Consider the following 21,218-nt stretch of genomic DNA (forward strand, 5'->3'; position numbering starts at 1 on the left):
GATCCACACAGTCAAAGGCTTTGACATAGTCAATAAAGCAGCAATAGATGTTTTTCTGGAACTCTCTTGCTTTTTCCATGATCCAGCAGATGTTGGCAATTTGATCTCTGGTTCCTCTGCCTGTGAACTTACTGTGTTCCTTTTTTAGATCTTGGTGTGATGTCCTCTTTCTCTGGATATCCCCAGAAAGGAATGTTTATGTGCTTGTATACCCAAATAATTTCTGTGTGAAAGGAATAGTGACACAGGGAATGCCAAATGCCACACAAGGGAAGTGACATTTTCAGGTTTTAAAATTAATATGAGAAAGAGAAAGAGAGGCCCTAATTTAGTACATTTAAATTTTGAATAAATATACAAAACAGATTAAATGAATATATGACTTTAAGATTACTTACTTTACTTGATTTTATTGGTGTTGAGCATCTGTAATAAACTCTAGCAGTAATTGAATACTTGTGATGTGCTGGATGCAGCTCTAAGTTCTTTAAGTGTATGCTTGTAACAATCCCATGAGATAGGTATCATTACCCCCACTTTGTAGATAAGGAGACAAGGACAGAGAGTCAGGAAGATGGCCAGCAGCGACAAGATTTCAACCTAGGCAGTCTAATCGCTATATTGCCCTGCATTGCTGAGTGCATTATTATTCAGGAGACAGAATCAATAGTTGTTAGAAAAATTGCTAAAGTTTGACTGAAGTTTTAAAGTTTGCCACTGAATTTGTCACTAAATAGCTGGCTTAGATTTTAGAGAGAGGAGTACTATGTATTTAAAATATATTACAAACCTCATCTGTTAACATTGTCATATAACTTTAAAGGTAATATTTGTTATTTAAAATGGTCAGAAATTAATTCTGAGTGGATATTTTGCATAAATAATTAGCATTAAAGTGAAGATTATTAAATAAAAGATAGTGTAATTATAACTTTACAAGTATGATAAATCTGGTCTGGCATAGGTGCTGACTATGAGGGCCAAAAGACAGGGAAAAGTCAATGATAACACTGAGCTTTTAACTAGTTGTTGAAAGAAATAGAGATAATCACTTCTTTCATTAAGACTTTGGAAAGGTGATGAGACATGAGTTTGAGGTGATTGTTAGATGTTGTGATGGAATGTGGGCAAAACAGAGTGAGGAGCTTTCCAGTTGGGGGCCTGAAGATTTGGCTCTAGTCCTGCTGTTGCTGGTCATTACCAGGTTGACCTGCTGCCAAGGTACTTGACATATCTTGGTCTTAGTTTCTGTATCTAAAGACATTGAGAAGTACTATTGCAAAGTGGTTTTCAAGCCTGCAGGGTGCCATAGATTCTCTTAAGGGTGCTGGGGAGAAAAGTGCACTCTAGTCTAAGTAACCTAAACAACTACACTTTTAATCACATTTATCACACATATTTTTAATTTGATTTTTTAAAAGTTTGAAAACTGATGAATCAGGTGATCTCTAAGGCCTCTTCCAGCTCTAAAATCCCATCTCTTTTTCTGCAATCTGAGTTTATAATCATCCAAAAGGGATAGAATTTGAATCTGCTAGAATGAGCGAAAGTACTGAGAGCTGAGATGGTGGGCCATTTATTCCTGAGCAGTTAGAAGCTGTGAATTTAAGAAGGTCTCAGCCTGCACTGGGCCCTGTTCTTCGTAGTGGGAGGGCCGTAACAATCTTCCTTCATGGATGGTAGCAGAAGTCCTCAGTTGTTTCTTAATTTCCTAACATCTTTCCAGGATCGTGGTGGACTCCTTTCCAGCCAATGAAAAGATTCCTTGTTTAAATTGTTAATCTGCCTATCCTTGTAAATAAGCTGTCCTTTTCTTGGGCTTTCATCCTTCCAAGAAATGTCTCTTCTGCCTCTTGTATGTGCATTTGAACACATATGTGTTTTCCATCTTTTTTCCTCTCCACATTTCTCCATTACATCCTGCTCAGCCAAAGACAGCTTTTATGATTCAGTCTTCAAAGGGTGATTGACTCCATTCCAGCTCCCTACGGAACAATGTTTTATAGTCCACTAAAATTCAGGTTGGCTGGCAAGTGTGGAATGGAGTAGTTTTGATTGGACTAAACAGTATTGATGCATAAGAAACTTGAATGAATTATGTCATAAAAAAACTAATTTGAGATTAAGTTATCTGCCTATCACTCCCCCAAATAAAACTGAAGATATAGGTGAAACTGAGAATGGGAAAAAAGTTTCCAAAAGTCATGTTAACTGATTATTTTGAGTGAGTGAGAAAATCTATACCTGGTGAAACTCACTTCCCTATAGGACTACCAGGACTCTAGGATTTTTCACTTGGTCATCATCTTGTGGTCAAAGAGCTATGTAGAATGGAATTCTTAATAAAAATCTTTCTGGAGGGATAGCATGTGGCTGCCATGGCAAGTGTTAAGATGTAAAGGAGGGAGGAGAACCCTTAGGTAACCTGGAAGAGATGTTAAGAAGGAACACCTTCTGTCTGACATTCCCATCAGCCTCACCTCTTGCAGTCCTTCACAAGGAAGCAGCACACACTCTTGCATTGGCTGCAACTTGGCAGTTACAGCACACAGCACAGATGCCTGATGGACTGAATCAAGTGTACATGGAGCATCACGTTTAAAAAAAAAGAATTCATTATAAATTCTGGCAGTTTTTATAGTATAATTAAAATGTCTAACAGGATACCTCTGGGAAACTAAATGCAGTTTTACTATTTATAGAGCCAGCAGAGGTAGTGTTTCTTGCCAACTTTCATATCTTATGACCTATAAATTGCTCTTAATAGCTAATCTGTCATCCAGTTTCTCAAACAAGAAAGCTTGTTTCCTTATTAATCTGTTAATTTGCATCTGCAAAGGACATTTACAAATTCTTGGTTTGAAAACATTGCTGTATTAATGCTGGGCATTATAAATAATTTATCACCTGTGATAGAAACTCTTAGGTCTAGGTAATAGATCTTTCTGACACTGTATTATTCTTCCAACCCTAATATAATTTTGATAAAAATAATTATTGTGAAAGCTCCTCTGGCCCCGTAACATTAGAAAAGGCTGACAGGTTACTCTGGAGAAGTTATAACCATCACTAATGGCTCTCTAAGCTCATAGTAATAGATTCAAACCAGCTATTCCAACTATGGTATTCAGTTCAGTTGCTCAGTTGTGTCTGACTCTTTGCGACCCTATGGACTGCAGCACCCCAGGCCTCCCTGTCTATCACCAGCTCTCGGAGCTTGCTCAAACTCATGTCCATTGAGTATTTGATGCCATCCAGTCATCTTATCTTCTGTCGTCCCCTTCTCCTCCTGCTTTCAGTCTTTTCCCAGCATCAGGGTCTTTTCAGATGAGTCAGCTCTTTGCATCAGGTGGCCAAAGTATTGGAGTTTCAGCTTCACTTTCAGTCCTTCAAATGATTTCCTTTGGAAATCAGGACTGATTTCCTTTAGGATGGACTGGTTGTATCTCCTTGCAGTCCAAGGGACTCTTAAGAGTCTTCTTCAACACCACAGTTCAAAAGCATCGATTCTTAGACGCTCAGCTTTCTTTATGGTCCAACTCTCACATCTGTACATGACTACTGGAAAAACTATAGCTTTGACTAGATGGACCTTTGTTGGCAAAGTAATGCCTCTGCTTTTTAATATGCTGTCTAGAAGACTGCTAAAGATCGTCTAATTAAAATTTTCCCTATTTATGCAGAGTTTAAGTCTCTTCTTCAGGCTGTGGCTGTGAGTTCACAATTCTTAGTGATCCCATGTCGGGAAGCTTTCTCCCTACCAAGAGCCTTAATATTTAACTGTTTTTTGTTTGTATTTTGATAATTTGTTTTTTCTTTGTTGCAATCCAAGAAGGATTTGTGGAAGTAGGAAACAAAACATGAAAGGGAAGAAATCAGAGTAATGAGAGGGTTAGGATCCTATCATATGCTGAAGCCAGGGCAGACTTTGTACCTATTATGGGATTCTATCTGGCTACTAAAAGAAGGCTCTGTATTAAATCATAAGCTTCCTGGTGACTGAAACAAAGAGGTAAACATGACCACTTATAAGATTCACATTTTTCTTAAGATAAAACCATAGCAGCTGCTTCGTAGAAGCTTTGACTCTGAAGGAAATTTTTCCATTGATTGTTATGAAGATGACATCAGGTGGTATCGTGGACAGTGTCCTCAACAATATAGATTATACATTTTTTTATTATTTTGTCTGGTTGGTTTTGTGTGACTATTGAGTAAGCAACTCTGGACATTAGTGATTATTGTAACTTTTTGTACAGAATTACTTCATCAGCTCAACTGCTGACCAAGGGTAGATTTTTCAGGCTATGGTACATTCATTATATAGAGAGTGGATATCATTTAAGATTGTAGGGAGTGTATAGACCCTGCAGAACATGACTCAGTCTTCTCTTTCTACAGGTTTGTATTTGGTTGACTATTAATTCCTCCTAAATTGATCTGCAGTGTGGATAAATTACTACCAAGTAGACCTTTGTATTTAGGTCTACAGATTAATACAGATTTTTAAAGATTAGCTAAGTTTCTGTATTTAGTACCCAGTTCTCCTCAAATTTAGTTTTTCTAGAAAAATGACTAAAATTCCCGCATGTAAAAACCTGTGGTAATTCAAATAATTGAACCACTAGATAGATAGTGACTGGAGCATGAAAATGATTAATTTATGCTCAGTATTGTGGTCAGGGTAGACGAGGTTAGGCTGCAATAATAGTCAGTTTCCAAATCTTAGCGCCTGATTTCTTGTGCCCACTGTGTGTGTGTTATAAGTCTGCCAGGGCTCTGTTCTACAATGCTGAGATTGTCACTTGAAGTTCAGTTCAGATGGAGCAGTACATAGCAAGGAGAAGAGGAAATGTGGTGAAGCCTGCACTGGTTCTTAAAGCTTTACATGGATGTGAGCACATTTATTGGCCAAAGAAAGTCGTATTGCCACTCATACCTGACTTCTTGCAGGCAGGGATGTGCAGTCTTACCTGCTTTGATGCAGAGATACCAGCAAACTTGTGAATATCCCTAAAGCCTACCCTAATATCATGGAGGGGTTTAGTTGCTAAGTTGTGTCCGGCCCTTGGAACCTCATGAACTGTGGCCCATCAGGCTCCTCTGTCCATGAGATTTTCCAGGCTAGAATACTGGAGTGGGTTGGCATTTCCTTCTCCACCCTTATATCATTAGGGCCTAACATAGATCTTATTGTATTCTAATTAGTCATTATTTTGGTTAAACATGTTGTTGTTACTACCAGTCTCCCTCCTTTTTAGCTACTTCGTGGAAATATGTGAAAATATGAATCTAATCCCGTCAGTCTCCCGCTTAAATGTGTGGTTGTTATCGCCCTATGGGTGGATCATGAATTCTTCAGTAGAGGCTAAACTGCGTGTATGAGCATAAGAGCCGGAGTCTGATGTCTGCGGATGTGAACCCTGGCTTTGCTATTAGTTGTGTATTTTTAGGCATGTCATTTTATGAGTCTAGTGTTATCTCAAAAATGAATTTAATAATAACACTTAAGAGGGTTTTTATAATGATTAAATGAAATAACATACATGGAATATATTTTAGATTTTACAAATTGATAGACAGACAGAATTCATCCAAACTTCCCTTTACAGGCTTCTCTCCAGTACCATCCCCTCTCCCAGGTCTAACTGGTTTTTTGGTCTCTAGTCACTATACACTCTGTCATACTTCATGCCTTTGCTGGTGCTGTTTCCATTTCCTAGAATTGCCCACTCCCCCAGTGAGGAAAACTCCAATTTATTTATTAATTTTCTTAACTAATAGACTTCATTTTTAGAGGAATTGTAGATTTACAGAGAATTGAGCAGATAGTACATAGAGTTCTCACATTCTGTCTCTTTTCTCACTCAGTTTCCCCTCTTAGTAACATCTTACACTAATGTGGTACATTTGTTACAATTGACAAACTGATAGTTAATATATTATTACTAACTGAAGTTCATAGTTTACGCTAGCATTCACTATTGGTGTTACACATCCTGTGAGTTTTGACCAACATGTGATGCACCGTGTACATAATTATAATGTCATGCGGAATAGTCTCACGGCCCTAAACCCCCTGTGCTGTATCCTCTCCCCGCACTGAAACCACCGATCCTTTTGCTTTCTCTGTAGTTTTGCCTTTTCCAGAGGATCACATAATTGAGATTACATAGTGTAATAGTGTGTAGTTTGTTAAGACTGGAATCTTTCATCAAGCAATATACATTTAAGGTTTCCTTCATGTCTCTTTGTGTCTCAATAGATCATTTATTTTCAGTGCTGAATAGTACTCCATTCTAAAGATATACCAAGTTTTATTTATCTGTTCACCTATTGAAAGACATCTTGATTGCTTCCAGCTTTTAACCATTATGAACAAAGGTGTTGCAAACATACATGTGCATGTTTTTGGGTGGACATAGTATTTATTTCCTTAAGGTAAATACTTGGGAGCATGATTATTGGGTCATATGCTATGAGTATGTTTGTAGGAAATGACCCAAATATTTTCCAAGGTGGCTATCCCATTTTGCATTCCCATTAGCAATCAGTGAGAGTTCCTATTGCTCACTTCCTCACCAGGATTCGATCTTGTCAGTTGTGTTGGATTTTCACTGTTCTGATAGGTGTGTAGTGGTATCTCGTTGTTTTAACTTGCAGTTCTCTGATGATACATGATGTGGGCATCTTTTAATATGCTTCTTTGCCATCTATATATAGTCAGCCCTCCATATCCACAGGTTCTGCATCTATAGATTCAACAAACCACAGGTTAAAAATATTTGGGAAAAAAAATCCAGAAAGTTCCAAAAAGCAAAATTTGAATTTATCATGCACCAGTTCTTTGGAAGGAATGATGCTAAAGCTGAAACTCCAGTACTTTGGCCACGTCATGCAAAGAGTTGACTCATTGGAAAAGACTCTGATGCTGGGAGGGATTGGGGGCAGGAGGAAAAGGGGACGACAGAGGATGAGATGGCTGGATGGCATCACCAACTCGATGGACGTGAGTTTGAGTGAACTCCGGGAGTTGGTGATGGGATAGGGAGGCCTGGCATGCTGCGATTCATGGGGTCGCAAAGAGTCGGATGTGACTGAGCGACTGAACTGAACTGAGTGACTATTTACCTTGTATTTACATTAGGTATGCTGTGCTTAGTTGCTAAGTCATGCACAACTCTTTGCAACCCAATGGACTATAGCCCGCCAGGCTCCTCTGTCCATGGGGATTCTCCAGGCAAGAATCCTGGAGTGGGTTGCCATGCCCTCCTCCAGGGGATATTCCCAACCCAGAGATTGAACCCAGGTCTCCTGCATTGCAGGTGTGTTCTTTACTAACTGTGCCACCAGGAAGCCGAATTTACATTATATTAGGCATTATAAGTAATCTACAGTTAATTTAAAGAATATGGGAAGATGTGCATAGGTTATATGTACATGCCATACCATTTTACATGAGGGACTTGAGCATCCACAGGTGTTGGTACCTGCTAGAGTCCTGGATCCAGTGCCTTGCGGATACTGAAGACAACTGTATCTTCTTTGGTGAGGTGTATTTTCAGGTTTTTTGTCCATTTTAAAGTTGGATTGTTTTCTTGTTGTGTTTTAAGGGTTTTTGTTTGTTTGTTTGAATGTTTGATATATTTTGGATACGGATACAAGTCCTTTGTCAGATAAATGTTTTGCAAATATCTTCTCCCAGCTTGTAACTTGTCTTCTCAGTCTCCTAGCCATATTTTTCACTGAGCACAGTTGCTAATTTTAATGAAATCCAACTTAGTAATTTTTTCTTTCATGGGTCATGCCTTTGGTGTTTTATCTATAAATTCATTGCCAAACTCCAGGTCCCCTAGAATTTCTCTTATCTTTAACGAGTTTTATAGTTCTACATTTTACATGTACTGTGATCCGTTTTGAGTCGGTTTGTATGCAAGGTGTAAAGTCTGTGTCTAGATTCGCTTTCTTTGCATCTGGATGTCCAGTTGTTCCAGCACCATTTTTTGAAAAGACTGTCCTTTCACCTTTGAATTACTTTTGCTCATTTGTCAAAATTAGTTGATTCTGTTTGTGTAAGTCTAGAGAATTTTCTTGAGTGTATGAGTGACTAAGGAAATGAACCACCCAACAGACCCCAGACACTCTAATATCTTTGTCAGTTTTGACCACTTAAAGTGCTTTTACCAACATTTTGTATTGCATATACCAATAATTCTAAAATGCCCTGGAGTAAAGGGTGGATTTTCTTATGCCTACCTTAGCAGAAGAGTATTATGAGTAATATGCTTTAGCATATGAAGATAATAACCCTTCCCATCATCAGTGGGGCAAGCTTCTTGTGTTGTCTTTTTAGTTTTGGTAACATAACATCATGTTCTATTTTCTGGTCATCTGTCTCCTACCACATCTTTGAAATGAGACCCCTGGGTTGGGAAGATCCCCAGGAGAAGGGAATGGCAACCCACTCCAGTATTCTTGCCTGGAGAATCCCATGGACAGAGGAGCCTGGAGGGCTACAGCCCATGGGGTCGCAAAGAGTCAGATATGACTGAGTGATTGGCACTAAGTGAGTGTTGTCTTGGTTAGGGTAGGTAAATAAATGAAAATTAAACATTTTGAGCATCTTCTGTGAACCCTGAAAAGAGCTCTTTACAATTTCTATCTTATGTTGTACTCATCAGAGCACTGCGAAATATTAATATTCCCATTTACATATAAAGAAACTGAGGCTCAGAGAAGTGGCATAACTTGTGCAGTATTACATGGTTTTCCTTTGAACCCGTACATGCCTGATTCCAGAGTCTGTCCCTATTCTTCTCCACCCCTCTGCCTCTTGGGTTGCAGGTGGTAATGCCTTAGGTTCATGGGCACTGAACTGGCAGGGGATACAAGATGTGTGTGGACTGGGACAGTAAAGATGAAAAAGTGTATTTCTGGTACTAGTTGTGGGAGTATTTCCCCTGTTCTTAAAACTATATGCAGTTAATCAGCAATTATGTCAAATATTCTCTATCTGTGTGTTTAATCATCCCACAAAATAAAACCCTTATGAAAATATATACAATAAGGGGAAAAACATTCTAGCTGTGAAGGAAAGCATGTTTAATTCTTCAAAATAATATTTAATAGTAGTATCATCAATGTGGTTATAGTTGGGGTAGTTTTGTTGTTCTTTAGTCGCTAAGTTGTGTCCAGTTTTTTGCAACCTGTGTAGTTTTAGATTTTGTCTATTTTATGTCCCAAACTGAAAGTCCTTAAAGGTGGTTTGAAAAAATATGAGCCAGTTTCCTTCTCTAGCTTCATGTCCCATGAAAGGACTCATCAGGTGCAGTTCTTCTGCAAATACTCAGGTTACAGAGCAAGGGGTAATGACTCCTGTGTGTGAAGTCTGCAGCTGGAAATCATGCTTTGGCAAGACCATGGGTAATTTATCTTTTGTAAAAAGAGAAAAGTGTTGTCTTATTCCAACCAGATAGTTTGTTAGCATAACTATTTGTGTGCATTTTGATATTCAAATACAGATGTTCCAAAATGTTTCCGCTGTGGGAAGCAGCTGCTGCTATTCTAGCACAGAAATCTCAATGAGATTAATATACAAAGGCAGTGTGAACCTTAGTAGCAAGTATAGCATCTGTTTGAGGTGGGGCTTGTGAGTCCCCTAGATAGCGGGTCTTCATATTCTCGTTAACAGCCTGAAACTATTGTTTCAGATCTAAGCTTGTTCTGAAGGAATAGGAACAAAGACAAGTGATTAATTTGTAATTCACTTAGCTGATAAATATCATCACATGTATTTGCCCAGCGGCTGTAAAACACTGGCCTTCATTTTCAGTGGCAATTGATAGGAATACAGATGTTGGGTCACAATGACTGATGTTTTCAGTGCTGTTACTAGCTTCTGCTCTGGTAGCAGAGCTCAGCCCTGCCAGCTTGCAGTCATAAAACATCCATCCACACCTTAGTGATGTGTTTACAGAGAACTTCACAGTTTACTCAGGACACTCGCACGTACTGCTTCATCTGATCCCATCCTAACCCTGGGAAGTACACGTGCTGTCATTATCAGAACAGTTTACATATAAAGAAAACACAGGTGAAGGGGTTGAATGACTTACCAGGGTGACACAGACAGGGCCTCTGACTCTAAATACTGTTCCATCCCTGTACTACGTCAAGCAGCCTTTCTCATTTTGGAGGCTGTGATGTGTGCTTCAGAAACTATATTGTCCTGTCTGGAGCTGCCGGTTTCCAGGACACCCGCATGAGGAGTCCCAGCCTGATGGTGCTGCCTGCGACTGGCAGGTTCCAGGGAAGAACTAATGCAGTTATTCTTCCCTCTTTCCCTCACACCCCAGAAGGGAAATGCCCCAGGACTCCCTTTCCTTATGTTCAGGAGAGCTTGAGCAAATGAGCTCCTGTGTCTCTCTGGCATTTACAGAAATGAAGAACCAGAAGCAGAAGATCCCTGGGCTGTCATTTGGAGTTGCCATAAACCAGAATTTCTAAGAACAGTGATGCCCGGGGTGCTGTGCCTGCCCCAGGCCTTATAAATCTATTCCCTGCAGTGTTCAAGGGCTCACTGCCTCCAACCAGACCTACTGTTTGGAATTATCTAGTGAATTATTTATGGTTTACACATTTGACAGAGGCTCATGGCTAAGTTGGAAAACATTCAGTTCCTGGCTTACTGCTGGGTCCTAGAAACATCTGTCTGGAAAACCAAGGCTCAGAAAAGTGAAGTTTCTAAAGGTCCCAGAACTCGGAAACAGCAGCACAGTTTTGAACCACGTACGTCTGATTCCAAGCTATACTAGCTCCAGAGTGAGGGAGCCGTGTGTTTTACTTTGAGGGCAGCAGAGATTTGCAGATGGGAGGGTTTGTGAACTGTGTTCTCTCTAGCTCCACTTGGGCACAGAAGGACCCCTGCGAGTAAGGAGGGGAGGGCCAGTTACAGAAGGGAAAGAGAGAGACTGAGCCCCTGGGCCTGCGGCAAGGAGGATAGAAGCTCATCGGGTGTGGGGTGGGGAGTTGTGAGCAGTAGAAAGGCCCATGTGCAATGTGCTGACATGAAGTCTTAACCTCTGATCCCAAAGAGGTTCCCAAAGTAGGAACCAGAGGCCAGTTCACGTCCAAGTGGCATGCTCTTGGGTGACATCATTGCTGCTTCTGCCAGAATCATGTTGCTGCAGAATTGTGATGTTCACGGAATTGTTTCTGCTGTCCACCACTTAGAAAAAAATACAAAAAAGTACATTTCTAAGTGTTTATTTCCTCTCTGTTTTCCTCAGTCTTTTTGTGGGACCATCTGTGAAATGATAAAAGCAGCTTAAAGCTGTATGGAACCTTTGGCAAATACACAATTTGCAAGCATCATGAAGATGGTCAGTCTCAAGTCTCTATTTCAGAGGCAAAGAAATAAGGTAGCAAATCACTCACAGCTATAAAATATTAGTAAAGGTGTTCTGAAGCACACAGACGTGGAACACATCTGATAAAGCAGTGCCCTCATCCAGGTGGGATGGCCTTCCCTAGCCTGGGGGCCTTGTGAAGATTGCTTGCCCATTTGTGACAGTTAGTTTTATCATTTGTTCTGCCAGGATCACATGTTCATGGTAGAGGGAGGGAGCATCCCAAAGAAAGGGGGCGGCGTGGCTCCAGCTGTAGGTTTGGTGAGAAGGGAGAGGAAGACAGGCAAGTTGCTGAATGAAAAGAACGGCAGGAAATGTGCGTTGTAACTGCCTTTTATGTCTCTGCAAAGGAGTTAGAAACTAGAGGTGAGACTCTAAGACTGTCTGCACTTAGTAAGATTCTCGAACCCATGAACACATGTAACATCTCCTTAGTTATATTTGTTTCCCTTTGGTTCACTATACCAATAAAGGGGCATTTTCATTAAAACCTTTAAGACAAAAAAGAGGTCATGTTCTTTTCTTCAGACAAGAACTGCTTGAGTGGCAAGCAGTGTGAGGCGACCAGAAAGATAGCATCTTTCTGCAAAGAGGCTGAGGCCAGAAGAGGCTAGAGACAAGAACAGCAGAGCATAAACAGCAAAAGCGGTGGGGAGGCCCCGTGGGGACCACCCCATTCACAGATGCAGTTGTAACTGTCATTTTCCTCTGGTTCTCATCTCATCTAAGCCCTCCACCACAGCCAGCACTGATGAAGTCACACTGAGAGGGCAAAGATAAGAGAACAGGACCCTCCAGTGGGTCCTGGGTCACAGAATTATCAGTCATCATTCCTGATATCTCCCTTGCTGTTAGTGTATCCATTTGCTTTGGGAGAAGACAAGAATTGAGAAATGCCCAGGAGTGCAAAGAGCCGTGCATGGAGTTCTCCTATGAATGTCCTGTGTTATATTACATGTAATAATTAATTTTGATTTTCTTCAACATTTCCTTGTAACTGCAGAGGTTAATAGCTATTAACAGAGATATAATATCACAATATTAAAAATGTCAAGTCTTTAAGATGAAGGTTATATGACACACAACCTGTTTCTGTGAGATTCGGTATTGGAAGTTACTGATTAAATTGCCATTGTCTTTTATTAGGAACTTGCTGAGTGGAAGCACTGTTTTTCAGTTCTGCATACGTCTGTAGACCTCTGATAGAGACACCATTGGAAATTATATTGGATGGTTACAGGCAAACTCTCAAACATTTTATCTGCTGAAACAAACCAAAGCCATTTTCTGATGTGCTTTCTTTTCTCTGCGTTATCCTTTCTCTCCAGGCAGCTTCATCAGCCCTGAGCAGTCTGGGCCACGTGTACACAGCCATTGGAGATTACCCCAATGCACTGGCCAGTCACAAACAGTGTGTTCTTCTCGCCAAGCAATCCAAAGATGAGCTTTCTGAAGCCCGAGAACTCGGCAACATGGGAGCTGTGTATATTGCCATGGGTGACTTTGAGAATGCTGTGCAGTGCCACGAGCAGCATCTGAAGATAGCCAAGGACCTGGGGAACAAGCGAGAAGAAGCCCGGGCCTACAGCAATCTGGGCAGTGCCTATCACTACAGGAGGAACTTTGACAAGGCCATGTCTTACCACAATTACGTGCTGGAGCTGGCGCAGGAGCTGATGGAGAAGGCCATTGAGATGCGGGCCTACGCTGGCCTGGGCCACGCTGCCAGGTGCATGCAGGATTTGGAGAGGGCCAAACAGTACCACGAGCAGCAGCTGGGCATTGCTGAGGATCTCAAGGACCGGGCTGCAGAGGGGCGAGCATCTTCCAATCTGGGTAAGTACAGGCTTCCTTGCGGGACCAGGGTCAGGGCCGTGGACTGGAAGTTGCTGGAGTGACCCACTATCTTTGACAGGAATCTGTGTGTTTATTTTCAGTAGTCCTCCTTGCTTGTGTTATATTTTTCCTTCAGATATATTTCCTTGGAGCCTGCCTGCTCTAAATCAAAGGATCCTTTCTGTCATCCCAGCGCTGTGAGCGTTAGAATGCTGAAATACTGGAAAAACAAAACACCCCAACCTTTTAATCTTTCTAGAGAGAAGAGCGAGCAGATTTATCTAATTAGAGAGAAGGGGAATGAAATGCAGATATAAAGCTACGTTTGGTTTAAATGAAAGGGAAGCTGCTAGGAAGTCATCAGTGGAAAGGAATTTGAGAGGATTTTTGTTTAGAGAGATTTCTTTACTTGGTGACTTTAACACGAAGGAAATGTATTTTTTCCTCTCAATGTGTGTATATTCACAAGTGATACAGTATTAGTATAAATGTATAATTATTATTATTTTTTTTGAAAAATTTAAGAAATTTGCAGTGTGTTTTGATACACACACTGGGTTGGGCACAAGGTTTGTTTGGGTTTTTCCATAAGATGTTATGAATGAATGAATAAGATGAATGAATTTTTTAGCCACTCCAATACTTGGTTACAGTTTTAAGCCCTTTATATATTTGGATGAATTTATAAGGAATGGTAAGAGGTGATAAGTATTAGTGTCTGGCTACTTATTAGAAGATATTGGTAGCTTTTCTCTGTACCCAAGCAGATGTGGGTACATAATGAACCAAGAGAACAGATGTGTTCAGAGGTATAAGCTGAAGTCGTCCTTGAGCCTGGAGCCTATGTTTGTGCCGCAGGAAGTCAGGGTGGGAGAGGACAAGGAGACAGTGAGCTTGTTGGCACTAGTGCACGCTTAGCAGGTAGTGGCAGTGCAGTATAGAACTCAGTCCCCTTTGCTTATGTGACCTACAAAACCCTACTTCTCTGCATATAATTTTAGCACTACTTCTTCTTCCCCTCTGCCTCCACTTACTGTAACCATACGTTTCATTAATATGGTTGTTAGAGTAAGTCTGACAAATCCCTGAAGATGACACTGAAGATGAGATCAGAATGAGAACCTGGAGAGTCTGATAAAAACTGTAGAAATAAGTTCTTGGTATTATATATTCATTCAACAGATTTCAGGTATTTATTGAATCATTACTGTGTGTTGAATCCTGGAATAATTGCCTCAAGTGATAGAGAAGTTTGAAAAAAAAATGCTTGGCCTCAAAGAACTTGTAATTTAGTTGGTAAAATAAGACTAACCCACAGGGCAACGATGGACTCCCTACAGAGCAGAGTTAATGATGTTGTTGCCATGAGATTCCCGGAAGGGAGTCCCTGAGGAGTGGGAGTAGTCTGGAAGGCTTCTTGGAGGGCATGGCACCCAGGGGAACCTTGAAGAATAGCTGAGATTTGGCCAGAAATGGGATGGCATTGATGGCAAGGGGAATGTGATACAAGGAACTTGATATGATAGGTTGGCCTGTCTGAGGGACAGTGGCATGATTAGCCTTCAGGAATGTGCTAGAGGATGGTAGAAGATTATAAGATTATTATGAAAAGTAGGCAAGGAACTGCTAGCGAACAGGAACTCCTGAAGATTTTGTAATGTAGGAGGGAGAACACTGACTAGATGTTTCAAGAAGACAAGTTGGGCAGTGGCATGTAGGAGAGGCTGGAGGGCTTGGAACCTGGAGTAGAGAAGGCTGTGCCTGTTGGACAGTTCATCTTGTGTCAGAAATCTATCATTTTGATTAGTTGTATTTTCCAAAGACTTTGTTCATATAAATTGTTGGATTATTGGCATAAAGTTGTTTGTAATACTTCTGTATTTTCCTTTTAATGCTGGTAGGATATGCCCTGTTTCATTTCTGTTATTGGTAGTTTGTATTCTATACCTGTACAATAGCCCCCTCACCCTTTTCTAGATTATTCTAACTAGAGATTTATCCATTTTCTTGATCTTTTTAAAGAACCAACTTTTGTTGTTGTTAATTTTTTTTCTATCGCTTGTCTTATTTTTTAATTTCATTTTTTTGATTTCATTTTTAGTATTTTCTTTCTGCCACTTTCTTTGGGTCCTCTTTCTAGCCTCTCAAGGTTGTAATTTAGGTTATTGATTTTAGACCTTTCTTATTTCTAATACAAGCATTAAAAAATATAAAATTTCCTCTAATCACTGATTTAGCTGCATCCAATAATTTTTGATATGTTTTTGCTTTCATTGGGTTTAAATTATTTTCCAAAATATTTTATGATTTCCCTTTAAACCCTGTGTTGTTTAGAAGTACCATTTAAAACATTTGGGATTTTCCTACTTTATTGTTATCAAATTCTGGTTTAATTCCATTGTAGTCAGAGAACATACTTTGTAGTATTGCAGTGGGTGTCTCTGCAGGGGCTGTTTTGGTCAAGGTAGTTGATGGTTATATATTGTTAGCATCCACTGTCTGGCATGGCCAGTGCCCTCAGGTAAACAAAGACTCTTAGACTGGGCAGTCTAAGGGTTATAGAGTGCCTCTGAGAGCCAAGGGTAAAGGCTGGACCTCTCTGGGCAAGGTTAATTATTTACTGCGTAAGTGCATATTAAAATTTAGATATAATAATTTTAGCTCTAGAATTTCCATTTGGTTCATTTAATTAATATTTCAGTTTTCCTAAGATTTATGTGTTTATTCATTACATGTATATTTTCCTTCTTGTAGGCAGCTCTAGTTATTACAAAAGCTTATAAAATCTTGCTTCTAGTTCCATGTGGATCATCTCAGAGTTACACCCTTTTGATTGCCTGTTGTTGTCATTACTTTTTAATAGCTTGACTGAGGTATAATTCACATAGCATACTATTTATCCCTTTAAGGTGTGTGATTCAGTGGTTTGTAGTATAGTCACAGAGTTGTGCATTGATTGCCTTTTGTTTCGAGTTTTTAGTCACATTTTAATGTACTTTTAGATATGGAATTATATCCAACATTGTCAGTGATATTTTAGAAAGACTCTGGATTCTGATATAGTTTTCTTAGCAGTATTGACTTTTGTTGTTGTTTTACCAGTTAACTTAATTCAAACTCCAGATTCTGTCTTCCCTGTGATTTCAGGCAGCTGAAATCTCTGTTCAGTCTTTCAGTTTTCATGGAGCTGCTTAGGTCCCAGGTGCTCAGACAGTAAAGAATCTACCTACAAGACAGGAGACCTGGGTTTGATCCCTGGGCTGGGAAGATCCCCTGTGAAGGGAATGGCAACACTCTAGTATTCTTGCCTGGAGAATTCCATGGACAGAGAAGTCTGGTGGGCCCCAATCCATACAGGTCACAAAGAGTCGGACATGACTGAGTGACTAACACACACACACACACATGCGTATTTCATGAGTTAAACAGAGATTTGTGTAGAATTTATACTCAGAATTCAAGGCTCCCCACTGTGACTCTCTCTGGGATTTTGCCTTTGTGTTTTCAAACCAGAAAGATGGTGTATATATACTTGAGTTTTAGTCTCACCACATAGCTCTGGTGGGGTTTGCCCTCTGGTCCCTGCCACCACAAAATGCCCTCTGGCAATTCAAAAATGGGAAATTGACCTAATGCCATTCCCTTCTGCAAAGAGTCAACTCCAACCTTGCTAACAATTTCTCATTGCTTTTGGTTGCACACCAATGTTTTTAGGTAAGTTCCTTCCCCTTCCCTCTCTGTACGAGCCCCCTGCCCCTTCCACACCAACCCTCCTGCCCCCTGTCAGACTCTAACTGTTATCTGTAGGTGGGTGTGTCTGATAGGAGCTGCTCCTCTGTTACTGGAAGTGGAACTCCTCCTATCTGTTTTGCTATTGTTCAGTCGCTCAGTCATGTCCAACTCTTTGCGACCCCATGGACTGCAGCACACTAGGCTTCCATTCCTTCACTATCTCCCAGAGTTTGCTGAAACTTAAATCCATTGAGTCAGTGATGCCATCTAACCATCTTATCCTCTGTCATCCCCTTCTCCTGCCCTCAATTTTTCCCAGCGTCAGGGTCTTTTCCTATGAGTTGGCTCTTCCCGTCAGGTGGCCAAAGTATTGGAGCTTCAGCTTCAACATCAGTCCTTCCAGTGAATATTCAGGGTTGATTTCCTTTATGATGGACTCATGTTTGGTGGTGGTTTAGTCCCTAAACTCATGTCCGACTCTTGCGACTCCATGGACTGTAGCCTACCAGACTCCTAACCCACTACAATTTGATATGTACCTTTTGTACCCTGAAAAAGATCAACGGTGGTTTCCTGCTGGCTCAGTTGAAAGATCTCTTGATCTCACCTCTAAATTTCCCTAATCAGTACACAACATTTGGCAGGCTTTACTCTTTGGTAAAATTCTCTCCTCCTTCAGTTTCTGGGAAGCACCACTGTCCTGATTTCTTCTTGGCTGCTCTTTCTGTACCATCTTCATTGGCTTTTCTTTAAGAGGGGGAAAAAAAAAAGAAAAGTTACAAAAGTGGTACTTACTTTTGTTAAAAATTCTTACACTATGAAAGGGTATAAAGTAGAAACAAGAGGTGCACCCCTTACATTCTTTCTTCCGCCACACTCTTCAGAGCTAACTGCTGTTGGCAACTTGGTGAGACTCGTTCCAAACCTTCTTATTCTGCACGCAAACACACAGTGGTACAGTCACATATGTAAATATACACACGTGTGCACAGGTTGGTCCTTTTTTAAAAACTTGGATCATGATGTATATCCTTTTCAGCCACCTGCTTTTTTTAGCCCACTTTCCCTCTTGGGCTTCCCTCTGTGTCATTATTCCGATTCCCTACTTTATTTTTAATGGACCTTTTCCATTGTGTTGCCATGTGTTAAATGTGGGAGTTCTTGTATTTTGTTCCTGATTCTTTCCCCTTCTTTGTATCTTGTTCTTTATAATTTACGCCACCACACCTTCAGCTGCTGCTTCAGCACACATTGTTTCTAAACTTGTTTTCACCAGGTCTGACCTGCTGCCTGAGATTGTTTTCACATCTTCAGCTGCCTAGTGGATGCTTCTTCTGATTTTCATGCTGATCTGACTAAGTTTCTGAGTCCAAATGGGAAATATCTTTTTCCTAAATTAGCTGCTTCTCCTAGCTTTTTTATTCTGTTGATCACAGCCCCATTCTTCTAGTCATCTCTATTAATTTTCTATTGCTATTGTAACATATTGCCACAAGCTTAGTGGTTTCAGACAACACAAATGGTTTCTCTTACAGTGCTGGAGATTAGGAGACTGAAATTAATTTCACCAGGCTGAGGTCAGCGTTAGTGAGCCTGGTTTCTTGGCTCTAGGGAAGAATCAGCTTCTGGTGGCTGCCTGTGTTTGTTGGCTGGTGGCCTCTTCCTCCAGTTCCAGGGTGTGCCACTCCAGTCTCTGCCTCTGAGTCATCATATTACCTTCTCTTCCCACCCAACTCCTCTTGTATCCCTCTTTAAAAAAGGCTATTGTGTTTACATCAAGCCCACTTAGTAATCCAGAATATTCTTTTCAAGATCCACAACTTAATCATACCTCCAAAATCCCCTTTGTCATGTAAAGTAACATCCACAGTTTCCTGGGATTAGAATGCAGACATTAGGGAGGGAGGGGTTTGTCATTCAGCTTGGTCATACCATCCTGACTTAGAAATCTAAAGTCATCTTTGATTTCTTACCCCACCCCACCCCCTTTTTTTCAGTTGACACTCAATCTATGCTATGCTAAGTCACTTCAGTCGTGTGCGACTCTGTGCGACCCCATAGACGGCAGCCCACCAGGCTCCCCCATCCCTGGGATTCTCCAGGCAAGAACACTGGAGTAGGTTGCCATTTCCTTCCCCAATGCATGAAAGTGAAAAGGGAAAGTGAAGTCATGTCCGACTCTTAGCGACCCCATGGATTGCAGCCTAACAGGCTCCTCCGTCCATGGGATTTTCCAGGCAAGAGTACTGGAGTGGGGTGCCATTGCCTTTTCCGGACACTCAATCTAGCAGTTGTCAAATAAATATTCTCATTGAAGTGTTTTTTTTTTCTTGCTCCTTTCCTGGTTGCCCAGTCTGTTGCAATAACCAACTAGTTGGGTTTTCCTCACTACCATCCCCTCCCTCCATGTGTCCTCCATCCCACATGTCAAGAGTAGACCAACCTTCCTAAACTGTACCTCAAAATGGGGCCTATCATGGTTTCCATTTTTAAATTCTGCTGCTCCTCTGTCCATATTCTTTACCTAAAACTGCTTTTCCTTCTTCTCTAATCAAGCCCCGCTGGCTGTCCTTTCTTGCTTTAATGTATTTTCTCAAGCTATTTCTTCCAGTTAGAAGAACTTCTGTGTCTCTATTTTGCTTGTCTAAGGTTTGCTTATCTTTTTAGTAGTATCCCAGACACCATTCGTTTCTTGAAGCCCTCTCTTGATAACAAGAAAAGTTATTTACCTTGTCTGAGTCCTGAGTCTACTTTAAAAATTTCTCTTATTCTATGTCTATTTAATCATAAAATATGGTTATTTGTATACTTGTATAATTACCTCCACTGGATTAAAACGCGATGGATGTGTGAACGAATAGCATTCAACTCCATGGTCCCTGTATCTCTGAGTATAACTGTTTAGACATAATGAGAACTCAGTAAGTGTTTATATGATTAGACTGGACGAGTCAAAGCTCATGCCAAGATGTTGTGCCTTGGTGGGATTGGAAGAATAATGGTGCCTTTGGAAAGAAACAGGAAAGCTGAGAGGCGGAACTTGCCAAAACCTGTTCCTTATCAAACGTGGTATGTTTGTTTTGGACATGCCCAGTATGTGTTTCTCTGGATGTAACATGAACAAATAGAACTAGAAACAAGTATTAAGATGGCATCATCCTAATGACACCTATAAGGTAAGAGAGGAAAGCCAGTCAGGGAGCCTGAGTCAGGATCACAGAGGGTGGAGGTGATCCAGGTAGAGTTCAGGGAGAGGAGAACCTCAGCATGTGGAAGGCATATCACTTGTATCAGAGAAGCCAAGGAGAATGAGATTTGAGTCACTAAGAAGGTTTTTTGACCTTAGAGGCTTTCTGTGCATGTCTGAGGGAGAAGCCAATAGAACTTACGGAGATGGAGAAAAAGAGAAGATGGAGATGATGAGAAATCTTTGCCCTTTGGTGGTCAGCGTGTACCAATATTTACCATCCACCTTGTAGTTGATTTAAAATAAAGCAAATAGAAGTGATTTAGACTCTTTAGGTTTCTTATGAACAACAAAGAATCACTTAGGTGTTTTCTAAGTATGTCTTAATTGTGAAAATAACGCTAATGTAAATTTTGCCTGAAAAAATGTTCATCTTGTCTTTTTTATGCTCAAAACAACAGTAGTTGCGTGATCTTATATCTGTAGCGTCTGGTTTTTTGGTAACCTTCTTTATGGTTCTTATTTTGGTAGTTTGGAGTCAAATCTGCTAGGCTGCAAAGTATGTCACTTGAGTCAGGACTCAGTTCAAGTCCTCTTTCTCTGATCGTCCCAGATCTTCTCACTCATGGGGGAGGCAGGCAGCAGTGCTTCTTGTTTTTCTTTGAGATAAGCTGCAGTTAGAGAAGTGAGAAGGGGGCGCATTAGAAAGATGGCTCCTCCCTCCCGTCCTTCCTTTTTTCTTTTTCTTCCTTTCTCTTTCTGGATGAAGGTGACCACTTTGCTTGCCACAATGCCCCTGAAACACATACAGAAGTGAACATATTTCAGAAACTACTTCCCATGCACAACAGTGTCAGAGCTGGTTCTGTTTCTAGTATTGGGTCAGACATGAGAAATGAAAAGTATTTTTCAACAGGGCCTAGGGTGAAATACCTAATTATCTATGGAAAATAATTAAAAAATTTAAAATATCTGTGCCTTTTGAGTCAAAAAGATGTCTGATATCTGGAAAGTAGCTTATTTGGGAAAGAAAGGGAAATGGGAGTTGTTTTATG

The 21,218-nt window shown here is 40.6% G+C and overlaps 1 protein-coding gene across 1 annotated transcript in view; it reads left to right on the forward strand.

Moving 5' to 3' along the window:
• TTC28 (tetratricopeptide repeat domain 28) overlaps positions 1-21,218 on the forward strand; it is a 582,233-nt gene that overhangs the window by 415,066 nt on the left and 145,949 nt on the right. Inside the window, 1 exon segment of the mRNA XM_070385930.1 lies at positions 12,737-13,244. Within this exon segment, the coding sequence (XP_070242031.1) occupies positions 12,737-13,244 (508 nt within the window).

Source organism: Bos mutus, chromosome 17 (genome assembly GCF_027580195.1).
Source record: "Bos mutus isolate GX-2022 chromosome 17, NWIPB_WYAK_1.1, whole genome shotgun sequence".
Taxonomy (NCBI): Eukaryota; Metazoa; Chordata; class Mammalia; order Artiodactyla; family Bovidae; genus Bos; species Bos mutus.